This window comes from Populus nigra, chromosome 3 (genome assembly GCF_951802175.1).
Source record: "Populus nigra chromosome 3, ddPopNigr1.1, whole genome shotgun sequence".
Taxonomy (NCBI): domain Eukaryota; kingdom Viridiplantae; phylum Streptophyta; class Magnoliopsida; order Malpighiales; family Salicaceae; genus Populus; species Populus nigra.
Window position 1 is genome coordinate 14,471,863 of NC_084854.1, and position 19,383 is coordinate 14,491,245.

At 34.4% G+C, this 19,383-nt stretch overlaps 1 protein-coding gene across 2 annotated transcripts; it reads left to right on the forward strand.

The window, feature by feature from the left end:
* The first annotated feature begins 1,407 nt into the window (after positions 1 to 1,407).
* LOC133688315 (uncharacterized) lies at positions 1,408 to 13,743 on the forward strand. Of its 2 annotated transcripts, none has more exons than XM_062107749.1 (15): positions 1,408 to 1,953; positions 3,150 to 3,686; positions 3,759 to 4,038; positions 4,531 to 4,817; positions 5,932 to 6,114; positions 6,377 to 7,123; positions 7,235 to 7,329; positions 7,434 to 7,493; positions 7,575 to 7,663; positions 8,874 to 9,458; positions 9,833 to 9,904; positions 10,158 to 10,228; positions 10,322 to 10,379; positions 12,224 to 12,497; positions 12,673 to 13,743. In XM_062107749.1, exons 2-15 carry the CDS (start codon positions 3,274 to 3,276, stop codon positions 13,383 to 13,385), a joined length of 3,927 nt encoding a protein of 1,308 aa, XP_061963733.1. In that variant the 5' UTR covers positions 1,408 to 1,953; positions 3,150 to 3,273; the 3' UTR covers positions 13,386 to 13,743. The 2 variants fall into 2 exon arrangements, with proteins under 2 accessions (XP_061963733.1, XP_061963734.1); XM_062107750.1 differs by having other exon boundaries at positions 3,252 to 3,686.
* The last annotated feature ends 5,640 nt before the right edge of the window (positions 13,744 to 19,383 follow it).

A 19,383-nucleotide genomic window follows, 5' to 3' on the forward strand; every position in this document is an offset into this window, starting at 1 on the left:
GCGTTTTATGTTGCGGGCCCACTAAAAAATTAATTTTGAAACGCAGTTTTTGTGCAGTAGTTTTTTCATGCTTTTTTAACTGAGTTTTGTAAAAATTCCGGAACCCTGTTTGTTTTTGCGTTATAAAAGCAGTTTTGAAAAAAATTAAAATTTTTTTATTTTTTTCTTTGCTTCAAATTAATATTTTTTTGGTGTTTTCAGATCATTTTAATGCGTTAATATCAAAAATAATTTTTTTAAAATAAAAAATATTATTTTAATGCATTTCCAAGTAAAAAACACTTTGAAAAGTAATCGCAACCACATTCTCTAAACACAATTACACCAAATATTTTATACTTGTTTTTCGCTACACATAAACTTCAACCATAATTTTTACCAAACACGTATCTAAATCCAATTAACCACAACTAATCATATTTTTTTAAAACTTACTTTTTCAAACCATAACCATAAAAGTTACCAAAACAATAAACACATTTTTAGTCAATAAGACCATGTAGGCTATGACTAATTAGCTCAAATAAATACAAAATGAGCTCAGGTAGAGTCAATCAAAAACTTTTTTTGATCGGTTTTTTAAAGAACATGTCTTTAGATATACTTTAATTTCAATAACAAGGACTTTAGTAGAAGAGTTTGGAAGTTCTCAATATCAAGCACTCTAATAGATGTTCTTAAGCCAATTACAAGTATTCTTAAGCCAATTATATGACCTAACCATCTTATTTACAATCACCTCAACCTATGCTTGGACAATTTAGTGTCCATAGGTTGCATTTCATTAAGGCAATCTCAATCCTTCTATATGTCAAGAACCTAGTATGTTGCGGATCAACAATCAAGGGAAGAAAAATAAGATTGAATTAAACCAAGAATTAACATTTAAAGAATGAGAAATGACTTAATTTTTTAAAGCTAATATATAGAAATGTTGTTAAAGATGGTATGATTGACAAAGTTAGAAAGAGAAGAAAGATTCATATAGATAATTATATGATCTTATATAAGAATTTATGATAAGTGTATTTCACTTATATTTTAAAAGATTTAGGTTTGTATGATGTAAAAAAAAAATAAAAAATCATCTCTAACAATCAAATAAAAAAAAGTAATGATAATTAATTGTGTTTATTTAAAAGAAAAATTAGAAAACTAACGCTTAACTTATGTTTAAATCTACCCTTTTAAAATCACAAAATGTTTTCAGAACTATTTTTTTTTAAAAATTGGAATAAAAACAATACCATTAGATTATCCCGTAAAATTGTTATGTGTCAAAGTTTTGAATCCGTCCAGGCACACAGTTCAATCCCTATAATAAAAAAACTTTTTTAGTGAATGACAAAAAAGGAATTACTCTTAGCTTACCAACGCTGTCTATAGCTAATCCAATCATGTGCTCATCACATGACAGAAAATCATTCAATTTTTGATAAATGAAACTTAAAAAAAGAAAAGAAAACAATAACTCGAAGAAATTAAGAAATCAACCCTCCTTCTAGACCGAATTCATCTCCTAACCCTAACCCTAACCCTAAAATCCTACTACTTCTACTCCGATTTCCCGAATTTTCCAACATCTCCGATCAAATAGAAGAGTGAGCTAAAGAGTGTATCATTTATAGCTAGCACTGTTTGCTGAAGAGTGAGCAAAGCAACAGGGACGACCTCAGAGTTGACAAACAGGTCAATAATATTTGGTCGTGATTCTTCCTCATCGGTGCCGGTCGATAGATCCGGTCAACTGGATTTGTATTTGCAATTGCAGTAACTTGGTTAAAATTCATCCGGTGAAGTCTACTGATCATATAAGACAAGGAGGAGATCTGAGGGAAAGGGTGGTTTGATTTTATCATGAGATGGAACATAGTCTTTTGTTAAAAAATTGTGCAGATGATTGTCTTATTGCAAAGCACAGCTGCTTCGAGTGATTCCATTAAGGATTTGGAGGTATGCAATATGGTTTGAATTTTCACTCTCTCAAGTTATGTTATTATCAGGAGTATTTTATTCTTGATAATAATAATAATAATAATAATAATAATGCCATGAGTTTGAGTATTTATTATTATGTCAAGTAGAAGTAGAATTAGTACTTTTATTATTGCAGTTTTATACCAAATATTACTTTTACTATCAAGTTGGAATCCGAATTAAATTCCTGACAGTTTTGGTTTATTACTCCTTCAAAACCTGTCTCTCATGCCCCTTTTACTTGTGGTCTCGTATAGTCTAAACCTAGTACAGATTCTCAGTGTTATTTGTCTGACTGATTTACACTTAAATTGATGGTGTCGTGATGGTGAACTGGTGGAGAAATAAGCGTAATTTATTGAGGCTGCAATCTTCAAGACCAAGGCTACTTACCACTCTCTCTCTCTCTCTCTCTCTCTCTCTCTCTCTCTCTTTCCCATTTCTTTTAGTTTGATTTTTTTGTTGGTCCTATTAGAAGTGCAGATTATATTAGCCATTGTAATTTTATCATTAAAAATTTAATTAGAGATTATATTCAAGTCTCGTGTCTGAAATCTGTTAGTTTTGGTGGAAAAAGTTTGCCAGAAAGACTATTGGAATCCATATGATTACATCAATGAATAATTTGACTTAATTAGGGATGTATGGATAAATGGGAGACTAACCCTAAGGAAAAATTAAGCCATCATCCCAAATTTCTAATTTTATCATTGTTTTTCTGCAATTAGAAAGAGTAAGATTACACAAAAAGAAAACTTATACTAAAAAACACTAATAATTATTAATGCAATGATTTTATGAATCATTTATATGGCAAGTAAATCACTTATATAACATCATTCACCATTTGTTTCATTGGTATTAATGTTTTTATGTCGGACTTTTCCTTTCAAAAAAATGGTCTTTAAGAAGTAACAATCTCATAATGCTGATGCCTGTAAACCTTGGAAAAAATATACTAAATTGAGGAACTTGTAATTGAGTGGAATTATGAATCTCAGCATGGTGCAATGCTCCTAATTATCTCAGCTTGGTTTCGTTCTCATAATATTCTGCAATTTGTCATTGTAAATCTGATCATGTTGGGACTTTTAGTTCAAGTTGTCATTGTAAATCATATTATAAGTGAACTTGGATTTCAGTTCTTATCCTTTGATTTGTGTCCTTTGCAGGTGTATCATCCTTTATTGTCTTTAGAACTCCAATTTGCCTCTATGTGCTACAATACTACTACTTTTTCATGCATTATTGTGTCTATTGGGTTTATAACACAGAGTTTGCTAGGAATCTGATGCAATGGCAACATCTAGTAAGTTCGATATGTCTTCTGATAGTCCGGATAGGCCGATATACTCTAGTGGCCATCGTGGATCCCACTTAGCTGCTCAGATGGACAGATCGAGTAGCTTTCGTGAGAGTATGGAGAATCCAATCCTATCTTCTGTCCCGAACATGGCTCGAAGTAGTGCTGTGGTAGCGCAGGGAGATGTGGTGAACTTCTTCCAATGCATGCGTTTTGATCCAAAGGTGGTGGCTGCAGACCATAAATCTAGTCGTCAAGGGGACTTTAAGCGACACATGAATGCTGCTCTTGGAATTTCAGCAGATGACTCTTCTGGTTCTTCAAAAGGCAAGGTGGTATTGTCTCCCTCACCTGAAGAAATCAAGCGAGTAAGAGATGGTCTGCGTGGAAGCTCTGTCAAGGGCAGGTAGTTCTTTGAATATTTTGCATTTTACATAGTACCTTTCACTAGTTTAATTAAGTTCTATTAAATAAATAGGGAACGTGTGAAGATTTTCACTGAAGCCTTGTCTGCATTCAACAAGCTCTTCCCAACCATACCGTCAAAGAAGAGGTCTAGATTAGAAGGTTATTCTAATGATAGGCCTAATGCTTCAGTATCAAGCGATCGGTCGGTCCTTGTTCCAAGCCTGGGTAAAATGGGAATTCAAAATCATTCTGCCACTAGTGGTTTTGAACTTGAACAGCAAAAGTCAGAAGAACGGACTAAAAATATTGTTCCAAACAAGCGCACACGAACTTCTTTGGTGGATGTGCGGGTATGCAACTTCCTTTTATTACCTGTTCATGATTGTTTTATTTAATTAACTTGTAAAGTTCAGTATGATTTGTCATGTTGGTTATTGATTAGACATCATCACCTTTTCTGGGTTGCATTTGTAAATTAGCAGTAATACATTTGACCCTGTTTTGATATCTCCCACAATATTACATGGAAGCCTGCCTGTTTTAGCTAATTTGCCTTTTTATTTTTTTCCTTTGCCTTCCAGAATCTCACTGGATTTGAACCCCTTCTTCTTCTTCTCCTTTGAAGTAGGACGGGATGGTGCTATGTTGTTTAAATACCACCTGTTATTTACAACTGAAGTATAAGACTTTTTTTTTTTTTTTGTGGTGCCTTGGTTTACAATGCCTATTTGTAATGCTAGTGGTGCCTTCCAGGTTTTCCAAATGTCATGAACTTTCCCGTGTCTTAGTTTCCTTAAGATAGATCACCTCATAAGCTCTGACTAATAAAGATGGATGTGCAGGGTAATGCTCTGGTCAGGCCATCTGGTACTGTTGACAGAGACAGGGAAATGCTAAGGCTTGCAAATAGTGGTGCTGTTCAAGGTGAGGATCGAAGTTTATCAATTGGTGTTGATGGTTGGGAAAAGACAAAAATGAAGAAGAAGCGTTCTGGGATAAAGCCAGATGTTGCTTCAAACATGGTGTCAACTAAACCCTCAGATGGCTATCGGGAATCAAAACAGGGAGCGCTGCAAAGACCTGGTACTGATGCTCGTTCAAGATTGAATATTGATTCCCATGGGTTCAGGTATGCCTTCTGAAAGTGATCTATTTCTCTACCTGCATGCGATGACTACAATAGCACCCGTGAACGTACCCCACTATGATTTACCATTTCGTTTAGTTATCATTTTTCCATAATTGTTGAGTTCCTTACGCTACCTCTGTTATCATCTAGTTATTGTTTTTGAGCCTTGTGGTTGCTTTACTCCAATAGGAGGATTTGTATCAAACACTCATGCAGTTTTCTATTGTTTGTCACATGATATTATAATGCTATCTTTATTTTATGCCACTGTTGTTTCTTTCCTTTTCATTATCATCCTCTTTCCATTTATGGTTGAGTCTACGGTCTAGAATTTTTGTGGGAGCCAACATCAATTTTATGCATTTACACTACTTGTTGTGGGCCAAGGGCGTGTTAATTAAAAAAAAGGGGGAGAAAAATGACACACCATTATGGTAAAATGTAGTTGTTTCTTTTAATTTCTGTGATTATCTCTCCTATATATGATGTTTTCCTGTGCTGTATTTTTCTTATATGGGCTAGCTTCAAGGAATTAGTGAAGAAAAACAACTCAGTTTACAGCAATAAAATTCAAAGCACATTTGGTTACACGTACCTTCCTGAGATGCACAGTTACCGCCTTGAATGCCTATTTATGAAGGAGATAAAAAACACATTTTGTAGAGATGTAATATACTGGTTATCTCAAATTTCACATCAAGAATTTTTTTGCAATAATACAATTTTCCTTTTGTTTCAGTTGTGGAAGTAATTGTCATTGAGGATTGCTATAACGATTATGTGGTTAGTATATGATGTGCTTGACTAGCTGTAAAGATTTGTGAAGTTCTTGCAACTCTTTGCTAAGATCAAAACCCATCACTAGTTCTGGGAATGGTGAAAGGATTTTGGTCCAGATTTTGGCCTCACATGATGGTCAAAATGGCTTTCACTGAAACAATAATCAAAAGTAAATTCAGTTATTCTAAATTATTGTTAGAATCCTTTCTCTGTTTTTGTTTTCAGCTTAATTTAACTTTAGAGGAAGATTTGTTCGGTTATATACTTTTGGTAATTGCTTTACATCCTGCAATCTCCAGTTTGTGAGGCAAGATTAACTTGTATTTCTCTATAGGCCTGGAGTTTCTAATGGTGCTGTTGGAGTTGGAAAAATAGATGGTATCTCACAACCAACAGGCTTGAGCGTGCGATCGATGACCCCTAGGACTGACCTGGAGAACAGTTCTCTTCTAAATGATAGGAGAGAACGCCCTCTTGGTTCAGATAAGGAAAGGGTGAATATCAGAGCTGTTACTAAGTATGCACTGCATCCTTAACACATTCATTCACATACCTTTGTTGTTATTTATATTCCATTCATTTAGCTCTGTTTCTTTCCTTATCATATTGGAGTTTTCTCTTTGGATAAATGGAAAATCTCTTGTTCTTTGAATTGTTTTTTCCTTGAATATTTTATAGGAAACTTTCTTTTAATTTATCAAGCCCTTCTTTTGCACCGTTAATATGTTTGATCAGGCTGTGCATGGATTCACTATCCTTTGTTTCTCTACAATGCTCAGGGCTGTTCGGGATGATTTTAATTCTGCTAGTCCCACTTCTAGTGCAAAAATGAATCCGTCCATTCGGGCTCCCCGATCAGGTTCAGGCATTATGCCCAAGTTGTCCCCAGTTGTCCATAGAGCAACTGCTCCCAATGATTGGGAGCTCTCTCATTGTACGAACAAGCCACCTGCTGTTGGAGCTAACAACCGCAAGCGCACAGCATCTGCTCGGTCTTCGTCTCCACCTGTTGCTCACTGGGCTGGTCAGAGGCCACAGAAGATCTATCGAACAGCTAGAAGAACAAATTTGGTTCCCATTGTTAACAATGATGAAAGTCCCACTTTGGATAGTGTTTCTGATGTTTCAGGTAATGAAATTGGGGTGGGATTTGCCAGGCGCTTGAGCGGCAATTCTCCTCAGCAAGTTAAATTAAAAGGTGACACTTTATCGTCAGCTGTTTTATCAGAGAGTGAAGAATCAGGGGCTACAGAGGTTAAATCTAAAGATAAGAGCAGAAAGTCTGATGAGATAGATGAGAAAGCTGGGCAGAATGTTCAAAAGATATTACCTTTGGGCCTTCCATCAAGAAAGAACAAGCTGGTTTCAGGTGAAGATATTGGAGACGGTGTTCGCAGGCAAGGGAGGACTGGGAGGGGTTTTACTTCAACAAGGTCTCTTGTGCCAGCAGCAGTTGAGAAACTGGGCAATGTTGGAACAGCAAAACAGCTTAGAAGTGCCAGACTTGGTTTTGATAAAAATGAAAGGTCAACATGTTGCATCAAATTTTCTAGTTATCCATCAAATGTCTTCATTTTATCTAGCATTGCTGCATGTCAGATTGAAAACTCATATTTTCAAGAAATATTTTTGTGCAGCAAGACAGGCCGTCCTCCAACCAGAAAACTCTCTGATCGTAAGGCTTATACACGCCAAAAGAATACAACAGTCAATGCAACAGCAGATTTTCTTGGTACTTTACTTCAAAGTCCCTCAGATAATTTTCTGATACCCAAAATGTTTTCTTTCCATTTCTCTTCTTTTCCATCCATTTACTTTTGGTTTTGGTTTTTTTAGTTGGTTCAGAAGATGGGCATGAAGAGCTATTGGCTGCTGCAAGTGCTGTTATTAATCCTGGTACTTGTCACTGAAAATTTTTGTTCCTTTTATTGCTTGAATTCTGTCTTTGTTGGTTAATTGATTTGATTGTAACTGCAGACCTAGCCGTCTCGAGCTCATTTTGGAGGCAAATGGAGACATTCTTTGGTTTTATATCTGATGTAGACATTGCTCACTTGAAACAACAGGTAAAGCTTTTTGTTTTTCAATTTAGTTTATGTAGGATGCATTAAAATTGTTCCACCTCCACTTAGCAGCATTTTATAAATTTAGCCATGATCATTCAATGTATTAATAGTAATAGCTTAATCATACAGCTAAGTGAGTCCTGTTTGACCTTCATTTAATTTAAGTGTGTGTGTGTCCAAAATTGTTGATAGACTTCTATATTTATCAAATTTCAGTGGTTGTGTCCATATCCAGCAGTATCACTCGTGGATATTTGTTGCAAAAATGTTTAGACTATTGTTGCAAATGGTAGAGGACTTCTTTCTTTCTATGTTCTATCATTTTAATGTTTTCCTATTAGATGGAATTATATTCTTGTTTTCAGCAAGATTCATTCATTTAGTTCAGCAGAAGCAGCATGTAGGTAGAGAAAGAAGAATTCTTCATTAAGGGAGATGACAAGCCCATTGATAAAATTACACATATTGATATAAGCTCTTGTTGCTAATCAATAACAAATGGTTTATATCTTTGAAATTGAACCATTATCAGCCATTCACAAATACTTCTCCACCTGCAGCAGTACCATGTATGGAGTCTTGACTCTTGGAATCTCTTTTTAGTAAACTTCTGTATTCTTTCATGAAGGTTTCATTCATCTTGATTGAGACGAGGAGTAAATAAATTTTTTTTGCATCTCCTAACCAACAATTTGGAAGATTGATTGATATTAAAATGGTAATGAACTCAGATTTGTGTTTCTTGATTTTGAACATGGAATGGATGTTGTGCAGTAGTGTATTGATGCTTTCAATCTGTTAAATTTGCTAGAATCTAATTTATTTTGCACATTAGACAATGTTCACATGTATATTTGATAAATTGATACTTTTAACTACATAACGGATTATAATATATTTCTTTCTAGAAAAACTAATTTTCCTTCTCTTTTATATTCACCAAACATATTCATAGATATATATGTGCTAGTTCTTTTAGGGTTCTACCTATCTGTAATATCTCTGTGGAGCATCTGTACTCTATATAGAATGTTACAAGCAGCACTCATGGCTTTCTAATGCTCAAAGTTATAATCATTGATTATTGAATATTATGTTGAAGTTTTACCCTATATTATTTTGTGCCAGTGATGGCCTCTTTTTGTCAAATAAAATCTTGTCAAAACTGCGAGTTATATTAATTTCCTTAACCATATGATTCATTTTTCAGGGAAGCATTGTGTTTACTGCACCGTCAGCAACACCAGTTCATTCTGATGCAAACAACTACAGTACTGTCCCTAATGGGCATGGGTTATTTGAACATGATAGGGAGGTTGAGCTTGAGCTTTCTGCTGAAACTAGGACTTCAGAACTTCTTCCAGATCAGTTAATGCCTGTAGATAGAGAAATTCCCCTTTCTCAGCTACTCTTGGCAGCCTTGACCTCAGAGGAAGATTGTACCCTTGGAAATGCAGACCTGGAATTTGATGCATATGGAACTGATTTCGAGCTACATGAGGAGTTGGAATCAAATTGTGTGAATCACCTAGATAATTTTCAGCTTTCTGGACATGTTGCATTTAGCGGTTGCAAGGTGAGTGGGAAGCCAGACCATGATGAGACAGATAATGATATTTCAGGCATCCCAAACATGGGTATTGACTCAAACTTCAGAAATACCATAAATGGTGTCCTTTCAGACCATGCATTGGTACCAGGGATGGCCTGTTCCAAATTTCAATATGATAATATGAAGATAGAAGAAAAACTTCGTTTGGAGGTTCTTAGTCTGGGAATTTTTCCTGAATCAATGGTAAGTTTATTTCCACATTAACGTTATTCTTTTCACTGTTTCATCATTCTTTTCCTGCATTTGATTTGTCTTTGGACCAAGAGGCTGGGTAATGTGTTGGATCGTCTAATTTTAGCAGCATAATGGCTTCAGATGTTTGATTCTTTAGTCAGGATTTAAATGAAACGTTTTTTTGGAGCTTATTTTCCTTTTCCCTTTCTTCTTTCTGCCCCCTTTTTAAAGTTTCTTTTCTCTCAGTTGTGGGGAGGTGGGAGCACGGGGGGATTTGGCTGAATGGTTTCTGGGATTGCCTTCGAATGTCATATGTAATGTATTTGCAACAGCACTAAGATCTGTTAATGTATGCCATTTATTACATAATCTTCCTTGAACAGCCTGACATGCCGATGGATGATGAAGGAATCTGTGGGCACATCAGCAAATTAGAGGAGAATCAACATGGGCAGGTACTTCTCTTATATTAAGTCAAGCAAGACTTATGTTTCTCTTTTGTTTTCCACTTTTTCCTGTCCTTTTGATGTCATATGATTGTTTTTCAATATTCTACAGAATGGTGAATTTTTTAACTCTTCATTTTTAGTAGGAAGTTGAAATATGAATCTATTGCTTGCATTGAAACATACTGTTGAACTTTCCATCCTGCAATGAATTCATTCTTTAAAGGAGGTCATCTCATGGTTTTGTTTGTTATTATGATAGGTTTCAAGGAAGAAAGGTTTATTAGACAAGCTGTTGAAACATGCCTCAGAAATGAAAGAACTCCAAGAAAAGTAAAGAATTTATTCTTGCTATAAATCCAAGTGTGTTTTTGCCTTTTCACTTGAACTCTCACAATGTACTCATGATACTACATGACTGTATAGGGAATTTGAACAACGTGCTCATGACAAACTCGTCACAATGGCTTATGAAAAGTACATGGTAATTTTCACACTTTATTCTCCTTTCCTATACTTCATACACTCACATTTCTTTTCATGTTTGGGTATGAATATATTGGTATAATGAGACTGGGGACCAAAGGGCTATGATGCCCAATATATCTGAACTGGCCTCTTAAACTAGGAACAATACTTTTTGCAACTTGTTCAGGGTTGTACTGCAAACATGCTTTGGTGAAAATGGGCTAGAATGGGCTATTATGGATCGATAGAAGTGATAGATAGAGTAAATGAGAGGCATAGAGTAAATGAGAGGCATACTTTGTATTTTCTGGTGACTCATATTGCATTATTTATGTGTGATTTTTGGGTAGCTTATTTGGAAATTTGCTGTCAGTAATTGTCACCCTTGTAATTATTTTCACAAACTCACGAAGTATTATTATTTAGTTGGTTAGCTTATAAAGCTATAATTACCGAGTGCTGTGAGTGATCGCTACTCATAAATAACAATGTCCATATATGTGTGGTCTTGGTCCTTGGCCAAAAATCTACCTTTTTTTCCCCTTCTTCATGATGCTGGCCTCTGTTTTGGTCAGTGGTCTTTACTGCCCCAAAAAATGGGTTGGTCCCTTTGATCAACATCCATGTAGTGCAAGGAAGAATTGAATTTCATGGATATGGATACTTCTCACTTTTCATCGCCCACCAAACTGGATGGGTTAAAAAAAAATTTTTTGTGAAGAAACAATAACCCATTAGACTCAAATCTGAAAAGGCAATCTGAGCAAGAGGTAGAGAATTGCATTCAGATGAAAATCCTGCAAAGGCTTCCTAAGCAAAAATAAATTTAGCACCGAGGTTCATTAAATAGAAACCCATTTGGCCCTAAGGTAAAATCCTTGTGAATCATCAAAAAGTTTCTAGAATTCCAAATGCAACGAACATAATCTAATCATGTTACTTTTTCAGAAACTACTTTTTCTTGATCATCACAGGGCATGATAATTGCCTTAAATACGACACCTGTTCATCCTCATGCTGTCATTGTAAATAAGAGTAATCTACAATAGTGTCAATGACATAGTGTGGGAAGAGAAATCAACCTCCTGCATCAGTCAAGTTCTTTTCATAAAGCATGCCTTAGCAAAATGTTTGACCAAATCCAGTGACTGGCTGTTCAGTAGAGATAATATGGGAATGAGTTCTTTTCACCAAATCGTCTCATGGTCCAAGTAGGAGGATAGAATTAGAGAAACACATGTCCAAATTGTCTTGATATGGTATGCCTGTTCCAGGAAGATTTGATGAAACCCAGTGAAAGGTTGTTTAATAGAGAGGCAATGTAGGTCTGCCCAAAGCATGAAATGAATGGCCTTTTGCCAACTTTTCTCATGACCCAAGTAGGAGGATATAATTTGGAGAAATGCAGCAAGTCAGCATTGCTCTGAAGTCTGAAGGTGTGAGTGGTGTAAATGTCCCTAATGGTGTCATCAGAGTACATGAACAGAAGAAAAACAATTGAAATATGTAGTTTTCAGGACATGATTTTAATTATAAAATCCTTGATTAAACACATGTACTTTTCTGGTTTGCTAGTTAGCTACTTCAGCTCTCCCCCCTCCCTCTGTGCACATCACTGAGGGGTGAGTTGAATCAGCGTGTGTACATGCAATTTTCATCCTGGAGTTCAGCCATTTTGTTACTTTGTAGACTATTCTTAACTGGTGTTTGGTAGTTGCTTGGGAAACAGCAACCCTTTTTTTTTCCTCCCTTTTGAAGCTTGTTTCATTTACTGTTTATCATGCTGGTGGCTGGTAGGTTATTGTTTAAAAACTTCTGGATATATATTTGATGGTTAGCTAACACAGCATTATTTAATAGACTTGTCGGGGTCCTAATGCCACTGGTGGGAAGAGTTCCAGTAGCAAAATGGCCAAGCAAGCTGCCTTAGCATTTGTTAAACGAACTTTAGAGCGATGTCATAAATTTGAAGTTACAGGAAACAGCTGCTTCAGTGAGCCCTCCTTTAGGGATATGTTCCTTTCTGGGACTGCCCGCCTAAATGGTGCACAATCAGTGGATACTCCTACTGATGGTGAATCCACAAAGTTGTATGGCAATACCTCAACCCGCTCTTTGGAAGCCAGAGTTTCAGGTATTTTTTCTGATGTCTCGGAATTTGCTTCTGGAATTCATTCATGTGTGGATGTGTTTTCTTTAAATCTCTTTTTTATGGGTTCTTGTTGTCTGTGATGTTTTGTTTTATCCTTTGTATTTGTGTTTTCCAGTCACATGGGACAATTTTGGACTGTTATTTTTGTTTTCTGCAGCTTCCATGGGTTCACAGCCAAGTCCTCGAACTTTACATTTGGGTCAGAATGGGGATAGCCACATCTCAAATCCTTCTGATGTGCTTCCACCTGTTAATCACTTGTCGGAACAAATTACTGCTAAGGAAGATACGTGGTCAAACAGGATGAAGAAGAGGGAGTTGTTGCTTGATGATGTTGTTGGTAGCCCATCAAGTGCTCCATCAGGAATAGGAGGTTCGCTATCGAGCAGTACAAAAGGGAAGAGGAGTGAGAGAGACAGGGAAGGAAAGGGGCACAACAGAGAGGTTTTATCGAGAAACGGATCTAATAAAATTGGTCGACCAACATTATCTAATCAAAAGGGGGAGCGGAAAACTAAAACGAAGCCCAAGCAAAAAACAACTCAACTGTCTGTTTCTGTTAATGGTCTTGTTGGCAAGATATCGGAGCAACCTAAAACAACTTTGCCTTCCGAGGCAAAGTCAAGTGAAAACAACAGTAATAGCAAAGCAAAGGAAAAGGATAGGTTTGGCTTGGATGTGTTGGATGATGCTATTGATTTGTCCAACCTGCAGCTGCCAGGAATAGATGTATTAGATGACAGCCAAGGGCAGGATCTGGGTTCATGGCTGAACATTGATGATGATGGATTACAAGAGCATGGTGACATTGATTTCATGGGCCTTGAAATTCCAATGGATGACCTTTCAGATCTAAATATGATGGTTTGAAGTCTTTCTCTGTATAGTCTTGTTCATTATACTATTGACAAACAACACATAATCACTGTTGTCAAAAAATGACCAGTTATATGGATGGTCATTCGGCCACCGGTCCATAATTAGGTTATATAGATTCTTTTGTAGACTTCACAAGATTTTCAAGTGAACCTTTTGGATGCTTTGGATTTTGTTCCTGTATTAAGTTGGTACCTTCGCCATAAAGATCTTTTGTTCGAGGTACAAGCTAGTTTGTCCTATAATTTACATGTTAGCAAACACTGTATCCTGGCTGTAGCTTTTACAAATCAGAGAACAATGCCTCCTGTACATACATTTTATATTTCTAATAAAATCAGCTTTTTGCTCAGTGATTTATATCTTGCAGACATTCTCAGAGATCTCTTCTTGTCTACTTAGTTTCTGATTCTTAATAGATATCGTTACTGTCAAAGTTATGATAATACTGACTTTATTAGATGCAGTAACTTCTTTGAGAGTTAGTCCCTGACAAGTCTCAAGAAAAGATCCAAAGACAATAAAGTTTTTGTCTTCTCTTTGATATATTTGCCTTTTGATTCGTTTACAGGTTCCCATTAAATGTAATCTATAAGGGCAGTTCATGGTAAGAGTTTTCCTCACCATCTTTGCTTTGTTCTTTCAATAGAATTCATGTTGGCAGATTTTATCTGTTTACAGAGATACGGAAATTGTGCTGAAACCTGACAGGTCAATGCTTTTACCATTAGACCAAGAAATGACCCTAATTAATAATCGTTGAATTGTGTTTCTCCCCATTGGCCCTTTTAAAATGGATGACCTTGATATTTGCAGGGAATGTTGCTACAATCAGAGGTCTGGCATGAATTTTCTTTGCAGATTTATTCGTGCCTGGAATGCAATGCCAGGGGCCCTCTTTCACATCCAAATAAATTCACTCTTCAGTTTACTTGACCAAGGCAAACCTATTATCCGTCACTGGTTGTTTATATGTTGATCTAACAGATTTAGCTATTGATTGGCTGTCCTTTAAAGCCAAATCTATAGTTGATAGTAGAATAAGTTATTGTAAGGAATGTCTTCATGATGTTTGTTTCTCATCTCAGCATTTGTTACCGTGCATAAAAACTGAACTGGAAGTTCTGAATGGGCAAATGCTCCTCAAAATCTAATAGACTATATCAGAGTGTTCATTGATGCATGGATAAACTTGAAAGGTTTAAGACTATACTAAACCTTTCGAAGTAGTTTAAATTTCCCAGGCTTAATGATGTGGTTTGCTGCACTATTTGTCGTAGTATTCACGAATATATGTTACAAGATCCTTTCAGTTTTCCTTGCTATGTTTTTGTGCAGGCATTTGAGAAAGCCATTGCCAAGCTAGATCTACACTTTGGGAGAAGAATCGTATAAGGACAGCACTTTGGACTTCAGATGTCTAGGCTGGTGCCCCTCTCTCTCTAATTCTTGTAAGTCAACAATACTTCTGCCAGAATTGGCTATGGTTTCTCTGTATCACTACAAAACCTGATTGATCAATAACTATGGATAATGGTTTTACTAGCAGGACCAGTTAGAGGAGCCATAAAAGGCATCATAAGCTTGACTGGTCCTAGTCCCCTTCTGGAGGAGGAGGGCTTTTGAATGCCATCCATTTGTGCTGATTACAGGTGTATAAGATTCAAGAAAATCTGGCATCACCCTGTTGACAAGATGTTTTTTTTTTTTTTGATTAATGTAGGTGTCCAATTCAGCTTGCGCGCACCTCGACTAATCCCACGGGCCTTGAAGTTAACGACCATGTAAACTTTTAGTTGCCCTGAGATTTTTCGGATTCGAACTGATGATTTATAAGTAGCAAATTTAGAGTCTGACCAGTTGAGCTACAAGATGATTTCTTATTTAGACTAAACTTGCTTTCGCATTTCAAGTGGTTTGGAGAGAGTAGCATTTGATGTGGGTTTTAATGCATGTGGTGATTGTTTATATTGTTTATAGCATTATTTCTCCCTTGTAAACTGTGCATGGAGGATCTACATGTTCAGGGCACAAGCATGACCGGAATTGTACAAATTAACCCTATCTTTTTGCAGGCTCTTTTATCTTAAAACAACTCAAAAATAGATGCAATTAGGACACTGTCGCTCCTATTACAAAGGTTTTATTTCTACACCAGCTTCGTTGGTTAATTCAGCGGCAACTGTCTACATTTTATTGTGGCTGTGTGTCGGTGTTCTGAGAAATTTGATATCGGATTGGAAAAGGAGAATGCATATTTAGTATCTATTTTTTTTTTATAAACTTGTTTTTTTTAATATCTCAACTTCAATTCTATCCATTTGAACACCATAGTTTCTTCTTTTTTCCTTTTCCCTAACCAGTTCTTACAGTTCGTGCGTTGCATGTGATTTGAGTTGTTTCTCCTCCTTAAATGAGAAGTACTAATATATGAGAAGTGCTAATATGTTGAGAGACTATTTAGCATTTATTTATTTATTTTTTTTCTAATCTAATTAATGACTTCTATATCATTTAATTTCCTAATCTATGTTCTTAAAATATATTTATCCGACAAAAAGAGAAAAGAACAAATACCTAGTTTTTACAATATATTAAATTTGATTCTTGATTACTAATATTTTCTTTTCAGAAATATATTAAAACTCTATCACATCAAAGAATATTGTTCTTAAAATCATGATGTTATATGATTTTGTTAAAAATAATATGCAACTTTTTTTAGAAATAATGATGATCTCATATTACACTAAAATTAGTTTTTTTCGCATCACACAATCTAAATAACTTTAAAAATTTTAATTTAACATCAAATTTGTATTACACACTTTAATTGCGAGCTAAATTTCTTTGTAAGTTTTTATACTTTTTTCTATAATTGTTAAAAATAAATAAAATGGAACTCGAAGGGTTGACTGATTAGTACTTAAAATTACATTTTTTATCAAGGTTTATATCATCATTTTGCACTTGAAGTATCAATAACTTCTTAACTAAAACATGTTTTATAATAACAAGTCTGATACTATAAGATATCTTAAATTATGGTAAATGTTCATCTTAAATGTAGGTCTATTACATAAATCAAAAGATTGATTGATGAGTTTAACTACTGAAATTGAGAAGACAAAGAGAGGGTTAAGCTTAGAAAAAAGATGTTAGTTCAGTCCAAACTGGAGCTGTAGATCTTGGATTTCAGTTTCGTTTATATGGCTAAAAAGCTAAGACATAGGCCTAAAACATTCATGCGGAATGCAAGACTCATTTCTGCTGTTTGAAAGTCCAAATCTTAGCACCAACGGAGAAGTTGGAATCTGTCCTGCAGCCTAGACACTGTTTAATATTCAGCTCATATCTCGAGTTCTAGAAGTCCAAATGCACCGATTCTTTTTTTATTGGAAAGCTAAGACAATTTCCTAGAACTTTCATGGTAAAAATCTGTTCAAATTCTGACGTTATTAATGACATTTTGTTCAGACAAGAAGATAAGGATTGTCACCAAGTCAAGATGTGGCTACCCACTCAATAATTAGTCATCAAATTAATAGTTTCAAATTTTGGCCTATAAAAGGATGCATTTGTCATGCATTTAGGCATCTTGGTTTTCAGATCAAGATCATGTTCTTGCTCTCTTTCTTTATATTTTTGTAATACTTAAGTTTTGTTTATATTAATCTCCTGTTTATGCTTTTCATTTCCTTTCCTTTACTTAGTTAACTTATATCTTATTTATGTTTCTCTTCTTCATTATGTTTAGCTAAGTTTATTATGTCAAGGTAAAAAAGTTACACTAATGATGTAAGAATAAGTATAGTATAAACTCAACATAGACTTTAATGTTTGATACTAACATGTTTTGTATTTGTTATCTTATTCACTCTTAATACTTTGCTTGTTAAATGGTTAATCTAGATTTATGTTGTATAACCTTGGTACAACAAATACTTGACACTTTCATAACCCAAACCGTATGGTATAACCGACACCTGTGTTATGAAAAGAACTTGATTTGTTGTTAACATAAGTTATAATCATGAATGTCTGACAACATTTACAAGTATTATCATTATTCAAATGAGATAACTAATGTAATCATGTTAACAATTTATAATCTGATTGGAACTTCCTTTATGTGTGGTTTCCAGTTGAATAATAAAAGTTTATACAATACTTGTTTGAAATACCATTAGTGGATCCTCTAACCTTGACAATTGTTTTTATCATTGTTTAATCCTTATATCAATATCACATTTCAAAGATCTCTTTATTATTATTATTATTAGTGTTGTTGTTGTTGTATTGTTGTTATTTATAATTTATATAGTTAACCTCCTTGTGGTTCAACTCTGGTCTTGTCGGGTTATTTATTACTTCGACACTTATGCACTTAAAAGAAGACATCAATCTTTTAGTTGTGTTATTGACCAAGAAAATCTACTAAGTTTTGTGTTTTTTTAAGTAATCTCAATATCCAGACATTAATAATACTCACTTGTTTGTTCTTTTTTCTTCATATTCAAGCCTTATAAGTAAATTTGGTTTATTGACATTATAGGTGTATTATTTTTAACAAAAATATCCTTTTGGTTTCAATTTGAACAATTGGATTTTAATGGTTGTCAATAAGACAACAAGGGTTCATTTGTCTATAATCAACCCAATTTTTAATCACTTTTGACTTAAAAAAAAAAAGAGGGATGACATGTATTAACTTTCTATTCCAAGAAAAAAGAAAAATAGATTAAAAATTAAAAAAAAAACAAAAAAGATTTTTAAACTTTTTGCAAACTTTTAATTTATTTAAACCTAAAGATTATTTTTCAAATTTTGTTATTTACTTTATTTCAAAAGATATAAAAAAAGATTTAAAAAAAAAACTTGTTAATTTTTTTTTATTAATTATGCTTGATTTTTTTCATTTTTATTGTTTTCCTAGATGATTGCTTTATTTTATTTTTAGAACTCATAGAAAAACTTTAAAAATAAAAATAAATATTATGTAAAAATTATAAAATTGAGAGCGTATAAAATCATAATTTCATAAAAAAGTTTAAATTGAAAAACCATGCCTATAATTAAAAAAAAATGAATCAAGTTTCATCAATAAATCCATAATTGTTTCCTTCTTAATTAAGGAAAAAAATAAAATAACATTTTTTTATATAAAATAAAGTATAAAAATAAAAAATAAAATTCTATGTTAAATAAATAAATAGTTTAGCTAAAAAAACATAACAAATAATAACAAATCTAGCATAAATTAATAAAAAAAAATAACTAAATTTTCTTAACATAAATAGAAAATTTGAAAGAAACATCGGTTATGGTTTTCTAAAAGCCGGTAACAAGCGGCTCTACTATACCATGAACTCAGCTTGTGACCTATGCTGGGATGTCATCTATGAAGTTTTGACACATTCATTAATGAAGATTGTGGGGAATTTAGGCTTCTATCCAAGGAGAACAAGTTCATGTATGAATTTACTTTCACGAAGTTACATGGCCAAAGAACCAACATTTTCTCTAGGTTCTTTATACAAAGCATGATAAAGAAAAAGAATATCATTTTTCTTTATTTCAACTGACACTTCGAAGCCCCATCCAAAAATATCATTTGATTTCATTCCTGACCATGTGGAGATTGTGACATCGACAAATCAAGGGGTTTTACCATGTCACACACATAATAAGCCATGCTAATGTGTAACCTTAGTACCAAACAATGGCAGAAGATCCCAAGTCCGAAGATATGATATGATACTATGAAATTTGGCATGATGGTTGAAAGATCAAAACCTTTACACTACAAGATCGTGAGATTCTCAAGGCCCAAGTTTCGCTTGTATGACAAAAATTTCTATCTTTATCATTGCAATAGAGTTGTGTTGTTTGACTCAAAGACTTGGAGATGGAAGCTATTGGATGAAATAAAGTTGCCACAAGAGGAGTCCCTTTATCGTATGACAAAAGTATTCATTAATGGTTCACTTCA